This window comes from Gallus gallus, chromosome 15, assembly GCF_016699485.2.
Source record: "Gallus gallus isolate bGalGal1 chromosome 15, bGalGal1.mat.broiler.GRCg7b, whole genome shotgun sequence".
Lineage (NCBI taxonomy): Eukaryota > Metazoa > Chordata > Aves > Galliformes > Phasianidae > Gallus > Gallus gallus.
Window position 1 is genome coordinate 6,496,310 of NC_052546.1, and position 18,839 is coordinate 6,515,148.

The following is an 18,839-nucleotide window of genomic DNA, read 5'->3' on the forward strand; positions in this document are numbered from 1 at the left end:
AGAGCGTTCACCAGATTCCATCTGACAGAAAACACGTTGGGGTGACACAAGCATGGGGGAAGAACACTGTCAGCTTTTTCTTTCCTAAAGAGCCATTTGGGTCCTCTGGGACCAGATTAAAGGGGTAACAGTGATAATGAGGTGCTGTTGGGGCTGTCACAGCCCAAAGGCAGGACGTGACCCCAGCCTGGCCCCACTGCTTCCCTGTCTCCCCCAGTCCAGCACTTGGAATCACTAATGTGCTCTGGGAAGAAGCTGAAAAGCTTCAACACATAGTGGGGTATTTGTATGTAAAACAGGTTTTGCATTAAATAGGCAAACACCTACAAAGATGAACGCAAATATTAGGTTTCCAAAGCTGCCTGTAATGATGGTTTAACCCAAGGTTATGTAGCAAGTCACCGAGGTTTGGGAAAGCTGTTTGCAGGGATAACAGATGGGCTCGCAAAACCCAGCCACCAAAACACAGTGGGAGCATCCCCTGTTCCTATTGGGGGCAGGAATGGGGACATGGCTGTGTCCCCCCATCCTGTACCCAATGCTTGCTGTTTTTAGATTTCTGTTTTTAATTAATACCCCAGTTTTTGTGTACCTGTGAGCAGAATCACACTGGGAGCCCCCCCACAGTGAGGGCTGGGACCCCCAGGGACACCCAACGTGTCACCCCTACTGTGAGGGCAGGGCCCTTTCTCCTCCTCCTCCTGGGAAGTGCAGACACCATGGGCAACACAAAGAAATCATCCCATAAATAAGGGCAACACCAGTGTCCACCTCCTTGTCACAGCCAAGAAGCCCAACTCCTGAATTACCTCCCAAGTTAACTGTGCATGAAATTGAATAGAGACACCAGTTCCACCAGCCATTACCAGGGCACGCTGCAAGGATCCTCCAGGACGCATCTCTCTCTTTTTGCTGCCAGCTTTCCACTTGGTTGAGTCCGTGAACCATCCCAAATCCCCGTGGCACTGCTTTGCTGGGCGGAGTGGGGGCACAGAAAGAGGCTCCACGATGGGGCTGAGCTCTTGGGTGAGCACTGTGTTTATTGCGGCGTTCTCTGCTGGGTATACAGTGCTCACATCACAGTTAGAAACATTGCTCTAGTACCAATACATGTCAGGATTTAAAATAAGTGGCTATATGCATACATAAGGCACAGTGTCACTGTATTGCCATGGCGGGTGGCATCCGCCCATTCAGAAAGCCAAGGTGCACCCCCGGACACGTCCCATAACAAGAAAACTCACCTGTTTTCCCTCATTGCTTTCTTTGTTTGCTTTGTTTTATCACAAGACTGCCCAGCACATGCTGTCCTCACAGTGCACCCCATAACCCAGCCCTTGTCACCTCCAGCTGGGACAGGTTGTCCATCCATGGGCAGCTCTGGGCAGCACAGACTGATGCTCACGTTTCCTGCAGCTGTCTCTGGAAAATAAAGGAGTGCCTTGGCCAAGGAGCACAGGCCACACACACAGAGGTCTCCAACACATGTCCATGTAGTGCGATCACAGTCCAAGTATGCCCTGTTTGTATAAGACCATGCCCATTCCACCATCATGGTGCTGGACATGGGTGGCCCTGGAAGACTGTGGCCATCCCACGTGGATCCAGACTTAGAGGACGGTTGTCTCCTTTTCCGTCATCGAAGACATCTTGGAGAAGCTCCTGTGCACGATGCTGGAGTGGCCCGTCTCCTCACTGAGAGCATTCACCAGCCTGGAAAGGATGGTCACCTTGAACTTCTTGAAGTCCTGGCCCATGAAGACGTAGAGGACGGGGTTCATGCAGCTGTTGGAGGCAGCGAGCGCCGTGGTGATGGGGACGCCAATCTCAAACACGGAGCGTGGGGTCAGGTCGGGCTCTGTTTCCAGGATGTTCAGCAGGTGGTAGGGACTCCAGCACAGGAAGAAGGTGACGATGATGGTGACAATGATCTTGAAGGGCTTCTTGGACTTGGCGAGGCGGTTTCGACGCAGGTTCAAGGCGATGGAGACATAGCAGAAGGTGATGATGGTGATGGGTAGGAGGAACCCAGCAAAGAGCCTGGTGATGTTCACTGTTCGGTGTCTCACTAGTGCCAGTGCTTGGTAAGACCTATTCCTGGACAGGGAGAAGTTGCTGAAGCAAATGATAGAGTTGCGGGCTTGCGCTGTATCTCGGAAGACAAGAGAAGGGCAGCTCATGATGATACCAACCATCCAGATGATCAGGCAAACCATGCATGCCAGGTTGGTGGACCGATGGTTTTGAGACCAGACGGGGAAAACCACGGACACGTAGCGATCAAAGCTGATGGTGGTGAGCAGAAGGACACTGGTGTACATGTTGAGGATGAGGAGGAATGAGTTCAGCTTGCACATGACCGTCCCAAAGATCCAGTTGTAGCGCATGGCCGTGTACGCAATGTTTATGGGTAGGAAGATGTTGAAGAGGAAGTCAGCGACGGCCAGGTTGAGGAACCAAATGGCGTTGACCGACTTCTTCATCTTCAGGGTGATGATGGCTATGACAAGGCCGTTCCCCAGGATGCCCAGCACGCAGGACACGCTGTAGATGACAACAGAGAGGATCCTTGCAACGTCCTTTGGGTCGTAGGACGGGCCTGTCCACACGCTACCTGGCTCTTCATAGGTGTAATCCAAGTAGTCATAGGTATCAGAGTCATCAGAGTATTCAGATAAATTGGAAAGCGCCATGCTTGGTGCACAAATCAGCGCCCGGTCGGTCCCAGCCTCTCCAGATGGCAATGCCCTGCTAAGCAAACACAGTGTCAGATCAGAGGCATGGCTAAAACGGCCCTAGAGATGCTGGGGGGATCCCTTGGGTCCAGCTCTGCTGCTGGGGCTCGTCTGGAATGTTTATGCCCTGATCATGAGCAGCACCAGCTCTGAGAGCTGCTGAGCTCATCTTGGTTGTGCTCACCAGGACACAGCCACAGCTTTACTCACAAAAACAGGTCTATTGCCTACTTAATTCCAAGGAAACAATTAGGATGAGGCTTATTAACAGCTTTGAGATTTTCAAAAATGCAAATAACTACAGCTTTTCTCTTCCTTTCTCCCAAGCACTGAGCAAAAAGCTAACTGTGAACACTAAAAGTGCTATTTGCCATTATCCAAAGCTGGGCTCTGCCAGCCACTCTGAGCCCCCATTCAGCATGTTCCACCGCTCCCTGCTAACAGCTCTGGGGCTCTACACCTCAAACCCATCCAGACTGTGCACTGCTGCACTGAGCACTATCCTCCTGCCAGCACTGCTCTCAAGCCCCCATGTGTTTACACAATAAGCTATTGTTTCTCCATGGGCTTTTCCTCAAGTTCCTTCCCAAGCAGCCCCACCACTCTCTGCCCTTTCCTGCCCTCAGTGACACACCCACTGGGATGCAGAGATTTGAGGAGGGTGGGCAAATCCCCAAGCAAGCAGCTGGTGGGGGGTCCCATCCATGTCACAACCCATGGATTTCACAGCCAAAAGGGTGCTTAGTGCATCCCCATATGCAGTGCATCCCAGTCCCCTCATGGAGCCCCAGGAGAGGTGCCCATGGGACGAGCCACCAATTTCAGCCTTAAGCTGACCCTGCCCCTGCACACCCTTAGTGCATGGCTTCACCTCCCCAAAAGCAAAGCTGTGGGTGACAGAATGCTGTCCCATCCCCATTTCCCAGGGGGTCCCCCCTTACCTACCCCTGCCATCCCCCCTCTTCCAGTTGTACCCACTCACCCATTTTTCAGGGAGAAAAGTCTCTCCTATACCATCGCCTTCCAACGCAATGACATTCAGCTCGACATTTCAAAGCTGTGCTTTATGGCCCGTTGATTGGAATTGCCTGTTTGTTTTGCTCTCCCCTCCCTTTTCCCTCTCATTGGGTTTTTTAACAGCGATGCGCAGGACGCTCCCCAGACCCTGCTGAGAGCAGTGCTACAGGACATGCTCTGCATGGTTGTGTTGCAGCCATGAGCACCAGTGCCAGGGCAGCGAGGGGCACCTGGCCCCATTCCTACCAGCCTGGGCTTGGAGAAACCCCAACTCCATTTCTCCTCCCTTCTGCAAAAATCCCATAAAGTATGTCTGAAAGAAACAAAACAACAACAAAAAAAACCCAAACAACAAACCAAACCCACACATCATCATGTTTCAGCGTTCCTTCTGGGCTGCAAATGCTTAGCATGAGCCAAAACCACGTTACGCGCTGTTCTCTATTCATCTCTGTCCTCCTACCTCCACAAAAATGAGCTCAGGATCTGCCCTAAATAACCCAAAAGCTGTGATTCACAGCTGTGCTCGGCTGGGGACCCCCATAGGGCTGAGCTCAGGGCCGCCCCGCACACCGCCAGGATGAGGTCAGGGCTGTTGTTCTTGGGACAGCAACAGGAAGCGGAGGGAACAGCAGAAACCTTCAAATGCAGCTTTTCTGGGCAAAAAAAGGCTTCCACAGCCAGGAGGACGGATGTGAGGGGGGAAATGGAGGAGTGCAGCCAGAAGAAAAAATAATACGTGGGTCTGCCTTATCCCTGCGCTCAGCCATGGGGATGCTTAGGATTCAGCATCTCCTTCTTGTGCATCCGTGTCCCCTTTGTGCACAGGACGTCCTCGTACCCTGCAGGAACCAGACTCCCGTGTTCAGCAAGCTGTGAGGTGAAGCAGTGGCTCTATGTCCCCTGGTGACTGCCCCAAACCAATGCCCTGAGTCCCAAGTTTCCTCCCAGCCCACTATGGGGGTGTGGGAACGGAGGGGAAGGGGATGGGAACGGAGGGGAAGGGGATGGGAACGGAGGATGACCAGCTCCAGTTCTCACTTATTTAATCTGGCAGCTACCATGGCAGTGACATCCCAGTGCGACGTTCCCAGTCCTGAGTGAGAGTTGGGCACCATCAAAATGCCCATAACAAGAGCTCAGACCTCACTGCTGCTAAATGCCCAGATGACCTTGCTGGGAAACGCGCAACCGAGCCCTATTTTTAGGTTATGTGCATGCAGAAAAACTCCCTGTCATCTCAGTAGGGCACCTCTGACCTCTCAAGATTGCCTCTCTTGGATGCATGGAGACACCATGGGGTAGAAGAGCTTGTGGGGAGCCCCACACTGCTGCCACTCCCCTACACCCCCCATCTCCCAGATCCAGGCACCTGCAAATCCCCAGGAACAGCCCCCCAATCTGCAGCCCCATTGGCAGAGGGAGGAGGCAAAGCCTGTTCCTAGAGGGGAAACTGAGGCACAGAGCCCTACCTGCATCCACGGTGCTTGGGTGCCAGGACCCCGAGAGAGGCTGCGTTGCGAACGGGCAGATAAAAAAGGAATAACTGGAAAAGGCAGCCTTAAAAAGCCGGCTGTGCCCAGGGTGGGACAGAATAACAGCATGAGTCAGTGTTTTTCTGGGCAGCGCTGCACACGTCTGGTTGGGATGGGACGGTCCATGGAAGCGGTGCAGGGACACAGCAGTGTGGGGGTCACAGCTGCACACTCCGCTCTGCCCAGGAATGGTATTGGACCTCAAAACACAGCACTCATCCCCAAGCTAAGCACAAGGAAAGTCAGCAGCCCCACGCCACGCAGCACCCCATCACTGGGTGTGGGACAAGGGCTGAGTGCTGCAGAGAGCACTATGTGATGAGCATCTCTCCTGGGGACGTATCCCAATTCCCTGCACGTCGCAGGGAGCCGGCTGCACGGCACGGTGCCAGCAAGCCAGCTGCATGGCACGGCTGGAAACACAACGACCCCATGGTGGGAGCTGCCCCTGTTGCAAACCGGGAGGATTTGCACCCCCATCTGAGTGTGTCACCTGGGGTGCTCTGTGCATCACCGTGGCTGCTTGGGGACAAAGCCAGCGTGCGGTTGGGGACACCATGGGGAGGTTCGTGTGGCACCTGCAGAGCAGCTCTCAGCAGATCAGGGTTTAGAGGGTGTAAAGAGGAAGGAAACCAAGAGAAAGAAATGGATCTGTCCCTGCTGCTGCCAGACAGAGGGACGTGATTTTGCTGGGGCATGGGGGGGGGGACTTCGGGGTCAGGCAAAAGAAACTCCAAGAAAATGAGAGTGGTGGTGACCTACAGGATCCCAGTGCGCAGCCACATAGGTCACCACCATCATCAACCCAAACCCCAAACCCACTTTCTAATAACAGGGAGGAGAAAACCCTCAGCTGGCTGCATCCCCATGGGGAAAGCAAAGAATTCCTGCCTGCTGCAGCCAATCCCTCCCCGAGCCCCAAATATCGCTTCGCTCCCAACCCAGGCGCAACCCCACGGACACCAAAACCCAAAGGTGTTTACCTCTCAGCCGGATAACTCCCTGCACTTCTGTGCCTGCAGAGATTCCATCCCCACTGCTGTCACCCTGTTAGGATTGTGTTGGCCGCCGCAGGGTTTGGTCACTTCTCCACCAGTGGCCGTGGCTATTGCTGAGCTCTCTCATCCCACAGAGGATGTGCACGCGTTGCTGATGGGAGGATGGACAAAACCACAGCCTGTGGCACACACAAAAAAGTACAACCAGACATCAGCTTGGCCCACGCCTGGGAAGGAGGAAGCGATGTTGCGAGGCAGGATGTGGACCCTGATTTCAAGGCTCTGCACACAGAGGGGACAAGGCAGCAACTTGTGCTGTTCATATCCCATTGCGCTTGTGCTCAGCCCCATAACCTTTGGAGAGCTGCATTCCGTGCTGGTGTAGGGCCAGGCACATACGGCCCCCAGTGTTCCCAGGGTGCATGGTGGAAGGGAACGCATTCCTGCCTTGTTGCTCCCAGCTGTTGGTGCAGCTGTGACCCACGCACAAAGGTGGGGATGGATCCAGCAGTGCGTCCCTGTCCTGGATCACAACGGGGACACAAGTGGAGGTGGTGGTCACCGTGCTTGAAAAAAACTGGGGTTTGCCCAACCACCGCTGGGTTCCTCAATAGCATCACCAATGTGGGAGCACAGGGAGCCATCCAGAAAAGGCTGTGAAAGTGCAAAACCGCCACCACCCCCATCATGTGGCATCAGCAATGCCCAACGAGAAGTGACACCACCAGGGACATGCAATGTCCTGCGCAGGTGGTGACATTGGTCCCCCCCCCCCCCCCCCCAAGCTGTGAAAGAGGAATTAGCCTCAGCTTCAACCCCTGCTTTGCATAGTGATGGGTTACAAAACCGCTGCCCTGGGGCTGAATCAGGAGAAAAGTTGCTGATGCACACAGATTGGAGAAAGGAGAAGAGAAAAGAGTCCCCTGGAGGCTGCATGATCCTCCCCCCCTGACCCCCCCGACACCCACACATGAGGATTTGCCAACACAAGCAGCTCATGACCATCACACTGCTGCATTGGGGGCAGGGGGAACCTGGGCATGGGGTGAGAACAGCGCCACACAGCCTAGCAGAACACAACCCTTTTGTCATCCTAATGGGCAGTGCAGTTCCCATTGCAGCAGTTCCTAAAAGTATATACTTTTAAAGTGAAACACAGTCCTGCTGCAGTGTGAGGTTGCACATCTTGGTGCTGCCCCGCTCCCCACTGCTCTGCCAGTGGGACCCATCCTAACCCCTCCCATGGGGAGGTCAGACACCCCACTTCCCCCTCTGGGGACTCCTCCAACACTGCCCAGTGCTGGTGCTCACACCTTGGTGGGACAGCAGTATCACCAGCTGTAACCTCAGCTACCACCTCTGCTGCAGGCAGTGGGGAGCAGTTCTACATGGGGTTCCTAGGAGTCAGCAGGGGAGGGGGCTCAGTGTGAATGCTCTTCTCTTCCCCCTCCATTCCCGGTACCCAATACCTGGAGTTCTGCCACAGCCCTCTCTGCTCTGGGAGATGAGGTGGGATGAAGGCAGCAAGGAAGAGGAGCTGAGCCCGGTGAGGATGCTGCAGGCAGCGGCGTAGGGCAGAGACAGCTTTTAAGGAGAAGGGGAGGGGGAAGGAACGGCAGCAGCATCCTCAGGGTGGTTTTGGCTCCACGAGCAACAGCTGGGAGAGGGTGGGAAAGCTGGCGGGGATCCTGCAGTGCATTGCTTCCCACGGGGCCGCCTTTCCTGGCCCCCAGCCGGGCTCTATAGGGCTGCGGGGCGATGCTGGGCAACACCAGGGGGACACCACAGGGCCAGGTGGCTGCCAGCTGCCCCCAGCCCACTCTGCACCCCCCCCCCCCCCTCACCCTCCTGTCCTCCCACCACCCCCAGCTCCTTCCAAGACATTGAGTCACTTCCCTTGGTGAAATCTGGCTCCCAAACGCTGTTGCTGCTGCATTTGGGTCTGGGTTCTCCCATGGTTTTTATTGCCATTGGGGTTCAGCCGTTCCCAAGCAACACCCCCGGGCTCAGCTACAGCACCTCCAGCCTCGTGTGCCTTTTGTGGGGGCTGCAAAGCAAACGGAAGGGGCTCCACCTGCTCGTGGCCAGCCCAGCCCCAATCCCAGCCAGGCGGTTTTCCGGGGCTGTCCCATTCTCAGCGAGGACTGAGCAGCTCCGCATCCGCCCCCGCAGAGCAGGAGGTTCCAATCACCCCGTGCTTGATGTGGCACCGAGCAGTTCCCTCTTCCTGCCCTGCAGCCCCCGCAGCACTCGACCCCTGGGTTGGTCTCCACGTGCACAGCACAGCCGTGGGCGTGCAGCAGGTCTGGGGGAATTACCCTACTTTTCACACACAGTAATGACACCTTTTGGACAAACCAGTGCTCTGACCCTTCCCAGGTGCAAGGGAGCGGATGCTCTCCTTGCACACCCAGCAGCTCCACATCTCTGAGTTCACCAACAGCAGCTCCCCCATTGAGCAGCTAAATTCCCCCCAAAAGCACCGGGTTTATCAGACCACAGTGAGGACACATTTTGGGAGCGGTGTGCCCATGGAAGGTGATGGCCAGCCCACACCCCAGGGCACACCTTTATCCCACACATCTGAGCCACGCAGACTTCAGGGCAGGAGCTCAGCTATGTGCCCTGCTGGGATCTGCCCATCCCCAGGTCCTTTCCAGGGCATCTATAGGGCAGGATGCAGGACAGCATTGTGCTCACACAACCTTATCCCTGTGCTTAGCAAAACGTGAAGGTGAAAACCACAGTGACGTGGCATAAAGCACACGCCAAGTGTCAGCTCTGCAGTTTGGGTTTCCCCTCCCAGGAACACTGCGATGCCACAGAGCCTCGAGAACCCCTCAGCACCTCCCAGACAGTGGGAACCAGCCTGATTCACCCCAGCAGCTGTCACAGTAATAGGAAAGAGAAGGCAGAGCAGCACACCCCCCCTCTCCCCCCACCTCTCCCCGTGTTTCCCACGCAGGCTGTGTGTTGCTCATCGCTCCCTCCACGACCCGCTGTGACAACACACCCTGCTCCACGTCCCATCCGAGTGGAAACGAAAGCTCACTGCAAAAATAAAGAAGCCCACATACAGGATGTCAAAGAGACAGCTCCGTTTTCCATGTTTCACTGATTCGGTACAATCACGGGGGGGGGGGAAAACAACCCAGTCCCAAGCTTGTGCAACTCACAGCTTATAAATAGCAGCACGGAGCCCAGCAGGGCTGCAGGCACGCATGGCTGTGCTCACCGACTGCCCCACGCTGCTGCAAGTTGAGCTGCAGGAGGCACCATGCCCCATTCATTGCATTCCGCTGCAACCCCATTCATTGCGCCCCCCCCATTGCTGGGGTGAGGATGGCATCCTATATCCCTGTGAGCCTGAGGTATTCTTTTAACCCCAAAGCCACCCACCCCTTCCCCTCAGCGCTAGCTGGGTGCAATTAATTACCCACTAGGCAATTAACTTGCCCAGCTCGTGAAAAGAGGTGATGAAGGCACAAGTAGCGCCCTGCAAAGCTAAATCCTTGTGCATTTATCCACTGCACGGTGATTTGGAAACCCTCCTTCAGACTACACCATGCAGAAGAGGGGCCTTTACCATACCTGAACATGGCCATGCAGCTCCTTTCGCAGCCCAAGCATCCCGCTGGGCACTGGGGGTGCTCGGAAGCACAAACAGCAGATGCAGGAGAGCAACGCATGGTGCCAGAGGTCACATTTCAGCATCCAAATCCCATTGATGCTGTGGGCTGTAGATGCTCCACAGGGCTGTCATTGGAGAAATCACACAGCAGTGATGGATGTACCCACACTGAGCGATACATTGGCAGCTCCATGTTTGTGTCAAGAGCCATTTACAGCTCCCAGCACAGAGATAAGGGATTGCAGGGCACGGGCAGTTTGTTTTCTTTTTAAGCCCCAGCATGGGGCATCCTTTTCTACCTTATCCTTGTTCCTCACCTTCAAATCCATCCTGCAGGTGATGGACAGGACACCAGCAGCAGGGCTTTACAAGCAGAGACAGCTCCTCACACCAGATCCCTACTGAGGATTCGACTCCTGCAGAAGCAATGCAGCCCCCACGCTCTCACCAACAGAGCTTTGGGAGCACTAAAAGCCACAGGAGAGAGAATGAGTGCCTCTGGAATCAAGGATGAGGAGCAGCACCAGGCTCCCGCACACAGCACTTCTTCTCCTGGGGCTCATTAGGGGCTCATTAAGCTTCAGTAAGAATTGCAGAGCACTTCAGCCAAGACAAGCAGCAAAGGATGAAGCATCCTGAGCCCTGATAGCCCATAGTGCTGACACACACTGCTCCACACCATCCATCAGCTGCTACATTAGGAGGTCTTCCAGGCTGCCCACCCTGCTCCACTCTTGCCCCTTCTCTACCCAGGCTCACAGCTTTGCCACTTACCCAGAGACATTAAAAAGAGCCCAAAATATCCCACCCTGCTCCATTTCAGCTTTAGTTTCACAGGAGACATTCAACCAAAATCCCTCTCACCTGATTTAGGCCAATCCCACTGGAGGGAGCATGCTCTCTCCCCCCTTAATGAGACGTGGGGTTAATGAGCAACAGCTGGGACCCTCCAAGGAGATCACTGACCCTGTGTACACAATGGTTCCTCGTCAGGTTGCAGCTGAGCAGGATTTAGTTTCAACCAGCCCTGCTCCACGTGCTTTAAATGGTAGCTCAGAGTAAGCCTTCAATAGAGGGCTGCTCTCCTAATTCCTACAGGTGGTGCTCATGGCTGTCATCACCCCAACATTGGCATCACCCCATGGGGAAACATACAGTGCCTAGTCATACCCACCTTCAGGAGAAGCTTTGGGGGTAGAGTGAACTGAAACCACGAACACCTGCATGTGGGTCCCTTTAATTTCACTTCAAAGTTTCCATATTACAGCCCAGGCAAGGTTAAGAAAATGTGTGGTTAAAGCAGAAGTGAGTGTCTGTGCCAGCAACCGAGGGCAGTTCTGCTTGGGTTTTGTTAATAAGGGAGAACTGTTTGATGCCTTTCCCATCAAGGTGATGGAATAGGATGGGGTCAATGGTGGTATTTCCCTGGGGGGACACAGTGAGACCAGTTTTAGGAAACCATTGGATGGTTTTGAAGTCACCTCATCCTATTCTATCCCACCCCATCTCATCTCCATCCCCACCTTAACCCAACCCAACCCACTCCCATCCCATTCCCTACCACCAGATGCTGGGAAGTGACACAGCCGCTGTTTCACTTTGGGAAGTCCCAATGCGAGGTCCTTTTTGGTCTCATTTCTGCCCCAAGCTCTGGGTGCAGACCTCAGTACGGTGCAATCCTCAAGCTGCGAGCCTGCTCCTGAAAGCTATCTAAGAAATAATAAACGTTGCAATATTTAGAAAGGGATTAATTAGTGTTGTTGATGGAAGCCAGATCTAGAATTTGCCTTGGAAAGAAAACAAATCAGAACCCAAAAGGGAGCACGGGGAGCAAAAGCTGTGCCAGAGAGCTGCACGCAAATGTTCCGTGTCACATTATACAGAATTAATGCTTCGGATTGTCTGTGCAGATGAAAAGTCTTTAACCTAAAGAATCAATTAAGTTTCCTTGCAGACAGCCTAATCTAACCCATGGGGGACTTTGTAGGGAGCGCAGCCCCTCGCCTCTCCTGCAGGCAGCTGTAAATCTCTGCCTCATTACCCAGCAGTGAGAGCACCCCGGAGAGAGCTTGGCTACGGCATCACCACCATCACCCACCGACAGAGAGGTGGTGGTGCCCCATCCCTGGGGACAGCCACGGTCAGGGGATGGGGCTGTGAGCACTGCTGGAGCTGTGGGTGTCCCTGTGCACTGCAGGCAGTGGGAACAGACGGCCTTTGGGGGTCCCTTCCAACTCATATCATTTTATGGTCCCGTGATCACCTGTTTGGCACAAAGTCTCCATAAACTCCATGGCAGGATTGGCACCAGGAGTCAATGGGGACCAATTCCTGGCAGCTGTGTGCCCAGGACGGGGGGGGAATGCTTCCCGTTTCTCCGGCTCTTGTTGCAGTGGGAGTGGGATCTGCTGACAGGAGGCAAGGGAAGGGAGGTGGCTCTTTGTGCTGGGATACACAAACCCAAGCCCCAGCTCCCATTCAATCCCTTTCCAACAGGAGCAGTGTGAGCCCAGCAGTGAGAAGCAGCCTTTGCTGCAAGGGCCGGCAATTCCATCCCCGTTAATTGAATCAGCTTTGCCTCTGCTTTATGTCCTGTGACAAGGAGACATAATGAAGTTTTAAAACGCCATCATTTTACACCAAAAGGTTATTAATAATCCGGCAACAACATCAACAAAACACCATCAGGGGGAGCAGCCTCAGATCCAAGTGGATTTCAGAGATTCGTGGTGATTTCATGCCCCATTGGGTGCAGATGTGGGACAAAGGGGATGGTGGCACCCCAGGTCCCCTCAGTGCCACAAAGCCACGGTGCAGCTCAGGGCTGTGCCCAGCCTGGAGTCATGACTGCATCATTCTTTCACCCTCAGCTCTCTTGGAAATCACCCGGTTGTGCTCATGCCATAAAAAGAGAAGGAAACGCAATCAGATTTCAGATTGCCTTCTCCTGAATCCAAATTACATCATAGATCACGTCCATGATAACTGTCACACTTCCTATTTTGCTCCACTCTTTTCTTCATACGAGGCACGTCCTCCTGCAAATGGACTCCAGGGTTTTATTTGCTAAATGGTGCATGGGCAAAACTCATTGCTTGCACCTTCCTCAGCCCAGGCAGGAGCAAAATGCAAGGGATGCAAGGAGCAAAATGCAAGGGATGCAAGGAGCAAAATGCAAGGGATGCAAAGAGCAAAGTGCAAGGGACGCAAGGAGTAAAGTACAGTGGATGCAAGGAGAAAAGTGCAGGGCATGCAAGGAGGGAAAGGGAAACTTTCAGAACTATCTGTTTAAATGAGTCTCTTATCAGTTGAATGTGCTACTTCGGCAGGCAGATTAGAACCCGTGCTCTCACTTAATGAACAGGACAGCTTTTTATTTGACATATTAGGGACAGTCTTGAGGAGCTAATTTGTTAATTAACGGCAGCCTCGAGGCTTCTGTCTCAGTAGATGTTGGCAAACCCTTTAATCTGAGGAGCTGCTCATCCTTTGGGCCCCATCTCCAGCAGTGCCTCCTCCTTCCTAGGCTGCACCTGGGGCTCAGACCATACCCCAAACAGCCCCACAGCTCCTCTCCCTGTCCTCACCCCCCAGCTCAGTCTCTGTTCATCACCAGCTCAGTTCCCCTTCCCCTTTTTGCAGGAGGATTCACAGCTGCTGTTGAGGCAGAGCATGAATCGTCCACAGCTGAGCTGCCTCTGCCCAGCAAAGTTCAGACCTAAAGGGAAAAAAGAGAGGAAAAAAGAAAAGAAGAGCTACTGGCTCAGATCAGAGTGAGAATTGTACCTTTTTCTCCTCTCCATTGATTAATGAGCTAATTTGCTTTAATAAGGGGTTATGTTCCAGGGTCTGTGTGCTAACAGCAGGGTGTACAGCGCTCTCATGTGCAATGGGGCACCAACTCAATGTGGCAGCACTGCTTCCCCCAAACTGAGTAGGGCAGAGCCCTGCTGTGGGTTCCAGCTCTCTGCTTTGTTCCTGGGTATGGTGCTGTTGTACCAGCCGTGGCCTTGCTGAGGAAATATGCAGCAAAGAGACACCAGAGCCTCACTTAGCTCTGCTGCATTGCTGCCAGGTGGGAAGAAAACCTGCAGGAATATTTGCAAGCTGGTCAGGCAGAGGACTTGATTGGACCTCAGTATAACACCAAGGGAAGGCATGGAGTGGGGAGATGCTCGCATGGATGGGTGGGAGGGAGCGTGGTGTGCAGACCCAGCATTGCCCCATTAATACAGGCGAGCAGCTGGCCCCAAATTAAGTCAGCACCAGGTTAAGTTGGCACCAAATCAAGCCAACACCAAATTAAGTTGGCATCAAACTAGGCTGGAATCAAATGAAGCCATCCTGAAGCACCACTGTCCTTTGGGCTGAGGGCAGCACCGTGCCAGGAGGGACTGGGAATAAAGGTGGGTGCTGCAGTGGGGAAATCTGAGTCCCTGCCCACCATCGGTGGCCCCACTGGGACCACTCGGTTATCTGTAGTTCTGTAAAATGACTGCTGAGAGAGGAGGGCTGAAGAGCATCTCCTCTCCCTACCACAAAACCACCCCCAGGATTTGGATTTCTGTGCCAGAGGATTAGAGAAAAATGAGAGCTATGCTCACGAGGAAGAACAACGGCCTCCCATTTATATTTAGCAGCACTCCTTGTACGAGCCGAGGCCAAAATGCAATTTACAGGAACACAGCAAATTTCACAGCAATAAGGGACGCGCCAGTGCTTATCCACCCCCCCGGTTTCCATCAGCTCAGTTCGGAGCTGCAGGCTGGTCCCTGGGGAGCCCAAGGGGAGGTGATGCTGCACATGGAGTGGTGGCTTCACAGAGCCTCCCAGCTTCAGGTCTGGATTTATGCAAGCACCTGGCCCAGAAGCACACTGCAGACAAATGGGAAGCAGGCAAAGAGGTTTGGTTTTGGAGAAGGGAAAGCACAGGGCCAGCAGACAGTGGGATGTACAACCCTCTGCTGCAGCCTTTCACCCCCATATTGCGCTCCCACCCAATGCATTTTAATTGAATTGATTTCTCTGGATGAGTCTGAGCCTGAAGACTCAGTTATGGTGGGATCTTTGGGGTAAACACCATAAAGCAGAGGTGTGCGTGACCGCACCGGAGCCTCAGTGCACCTCCCACTAGGGCTTGCTCTTCTCCCCCAGACATGAGGGTCTATGGGGTCTTTGGTTCCCCATGGCTCTGCCTCTGCACCCTTGCCTGGCTCCTCATCCAGCCTCTAAACGGCTTGTCTGTTAATTAAAAGGCACTTCAAAGAACGAATAACAACAACAACAACTCCAATCCCAAATTCTATTCCAGCCAGTCTGGAGGAAAACTCACATCCTTTGCCAAAGTGTGAGGGTTTTGCTTTCTCAGTCCTGGATTTCATGCTCAGGAAGGTCAGACCTCCCATACAGACTTGTTTCTCACTGCCGGATTCACAGAGTTTGTGATCCCACAGGCCTGCACAAAGCATCAGACCCGCTCCCACTCTCTTATCTCAAGCAAGGACCACGCACATGGAACGCAGAGGCTGTGGGCACCGGGGCTCGCTGTTGGGTTATTCCCACTTCTCCCCCAGGATTCTCACCATGGCCTCAGCCCTGGTGATCTCATAGAATCATTAAGGTTAGATGAGACCACTAAGTTCAAGAAATCCAACAGCCAACCCATCCCTACCACACCACTAACCACGTCCCTCGAAGACTTCTAGATCCATAAAGTCGTCTGAGTTGGAAGAGACCCCCAAAGGCCGTCTGTTCCCACTGCCCGCAGTGCATGGGGACACCCACAGCTCCAGCAGTGCTCACAGCCCATCTCCTGACCGTGGCTGTCTGCAGGGACAGGAAAGATGGCAGAGATCCGCTCCCATTGCTCTTCCTGGTGAAACACAGAGAAAGCCAACCTTTAGAAACCAAAGAGCAATGCATGAAGCAGATGTGCCATCAGTGATAAGGCAAAACAAGGCTTTTAACAACCGAATTCGCGCTTTGCACAGATTAGACGTTAAAACGAACTCACTTAATTTCATGCCATATGCAAATCTTTACCAGCTGTCAGTTCTGTAATCACTGGAGACTAAATGTAATAGCTGAACAAGAGCACAAACGCAGCAAAGACTCCCGCAGAATCCCATCAGCAGTTCTGGGAAGGCAGGAGCTGCCCGGCCTCCTGCTCAGGCGCAGAACCCAAATGTCAGCGGGAGCCTCCATAAAACGTCTGCAAATGAAGTAACTAAAAAAGATGAGGCTATGACTTGCTCCTGGCACTGAAGCGTTCCCAGACGAGCTGCAATTACAGCTCTCCGCAGCATCCAGCGCTTGTTAATTTGGGCTGAGGAAGCAGCCAGACCTCCAGAGGAGAGGCCAAGCTCCAGCCGTGGGCATGACACATGCAAGAAGGAACCCGGGAATGATGCAGCACAAGGAGGAATGCCCCAAACGCTGCTCCCCACCCATGCAGGGAGCTCAATGTGAGCTGCAGGGAGCAGGCATGGCTGGGGCACACCAGAGGCAGGGATGGGCTGCAAGGCAAGAAGCAGAAATGAAGACAACGCATTTCAGCAGCCATAAAAGCACAGATTTACCATCCCCTCTGCCCCGTAATTAAATGCAGCCGCATAAAGCAAAACGTTTCACAACTCCTGATTTCTGCAGAGTGCTGGAGGAACCTGATAAAGGTGCATTATATATGGATAAGAGGGGCTGCACTGCTGCTGGCAGGGAGAGGTGAGCCTGGATTTTAATGGGGAAGAATCTCAGAGGACGTTTTATTTAGCAGCATACAGGAAAATTAAGAGCATGACAAAAAACATGGACTGCACTTGCTCCCCCCCCCCCCCCATATTTCTAAGCTCAGCAGTGCCGAGGCCCAAGAACAGCACAGATTGCTTTGCAAATCCATTTATTCCAAGTTCTGCCTCGCTTGTTTCTGAGTACAGCTGCTGAGAAAAGTGGTGCGCGGCTCCTGAAATCACAACAGGAACACCTGGGGACCCGACTGCTGCTGGGAGAGCCCCACTGTCCCCAGGGCCAAGCTGTGCCCTGCATGCTGGTGGCACACCGGGGGACCCCAGCCCTCACCCAGGCACAAGGAGGGCATTGAGCAGCCCAGGAGCCTTTGCCAGCATACAGCCGCTGCCTCCCCAGCATCCCTGCAGCTGCTGCGGTTGCCACAGTAACAGAGCATCTCTCTCCAGGCACCTTTAAGGAAAAACGTCCCTGTTCTGCAGCCACCACTCCATGGCACACGGCTGTCCCTGGACTTCCTGCTCTCAGTTTCTGCCTCTATGCTCCCCAGGGCTGTGGGGTTCAGGTCTTGGCTCCCCAGAATGAAGCAGGCAGGACAGGGATGGCTGGCTCCAGCTAGACACCACTGCTGCTCCTCTCTGCTGCTGCCAAAAGGTTCCTCCAACTGAAAACAAACAAACAAACAAACAAACAACAAACAAGAGCAGGAGCCATGAGGCTCCAGTCATCCTCAAACCTCGGCAGGGAGAGTTTGGGGGTTTGCTTTTAAAGCACTGCTTCCAGGCTGATGGCAAAAGCACCTTCGAGCTCAGCCAGCCACTGCCTCGCCGTGCAGGGCCCCCTCCCCAAGCGCTGACAGCTGTCACAACCTTCGCAGGGGGTGAGCTGACAGTCTCACAGGGGAAAGCAGCTCCTTTTGTAATCCACTCCTACAAACCACCTACCCTCCTGCCTGTTTTAGCCCTCCCTGTCCTAGATTACAAGCCCAGGAGACTACGAGCACGCAGGAGTTGTAACTATGGGATGATGTATCCTGCAGACGAGTCCCCAGCCAGCAGCTCTGCGGGAACACAGCGTTCCTCCTTGCTCCTGCAGCAGCTGGGAAGGACCAGGAGGTGGCTTTTACCCCTATTAGGAAGCATCCAACCACGTGCCATGACCTAGGGTTGCCTTGCTCCCCAGTACTCTGAGATCAGTGAAGCTCTGCACAGTGTGCCAGAGTGATGGGCAGCTTAAGAAGCATCGCTCCCATGCATTTCTAGCTGAACAAGCCCTTCCCTCAGCCACGGAGGAGGGAAGTAAAAGCAAGAGATGAGCTGAGCGTGCCCCAAAAGGCCTCATTATTCCCAGAGGGCTCGGCTGCCTGCGGGAAGCAGCTAAATGGCCACAGAGCTGGGGGTACCTGGCACTGAAAGCCCAGACAGGAGGCAGGGGGAGGCGATTTCCCTTCTGTTATTGACATGCAAATCACCCCCGCAGTAACTCCCAGGTTTAATATATTTCCAGATTGCCTGGTGTGGAGTCACATTAGTCAAGTCTATGTGGCAGTTAAGTCCAGAAGGACTCTGATTAGAGTCAGCATTTCCACAGCAGCTTCAAGGACAGGCTGGAAATAAATGCATAGCACCCGCCTTGCCCCTCTGCTGACCCCCTGCAGCAGGGAACCTGCAGGGTTTGGGGGACTGCAGGCCATAGCAGGAGAGTCCCCCATTGGCAGAGAGGGCTGGGGGTCTCAGGGGCACACCCAGCCTCAGGAACATGCATGGCTACACTACAATTCCTACCTGGGGATAGGACCAGGAGCATTCCTGCTACACTTGGATAAAGATTTCTGTGCCCCAAAGCCTTCCTGACATCCAGACGAGTGCTATTGCACAGCTGATTGGAAAACTGCACTGACCACAAGTGCAATAATGAAAAAGCTTTTCCTCCACACAGATGGGGCTCCTTATTCCTTCCTCTCTCTGAAATTGCATCTCTCATTATACCCACACATTGCCTTGCTTGGGCCCTCGCTGTTCTGCACGGCTTCACTAAAAATCCCATTGAGCTCAGCTGCCAGATTGCTTTGAAAGTTTTCCTTTTGTCCATTCATTCCCATTGCTGCAAACCAATCTGTCTGAGAAGCTCATTCCTCGTTATTCATTAGGAGCCCCAACAAAGCCCTCTGTTCCTGCACTCT

At 53.7% G+C, this 18,839-nt stretch overlaps 1 protein-coding gene across 1 annotated transcript; it reads right to left on the bottom strand.

Annotated features, from left to right (window-relative positions):
• Positions 1-795: 795 nt before the first annotated feature.
• CMKLR1 (chemerin chemokine-like receptor 1) lies at positions 796-6,372 on the bottom strand. The gene is given in 2 exon segments (NM_001282407.2): positions 796-2,748; positions 6,271-6,372. A coding segment is annotated over 1 exon segment (1,083 nt). The 5' UTR covers positions 2,694-2,748; positions 6,271-6,372; the 3' UTR covers positions 796-1,610.
• Between the last annotated feature and the right edge of the window lie 12,467 nt (positions 6,373-18,839).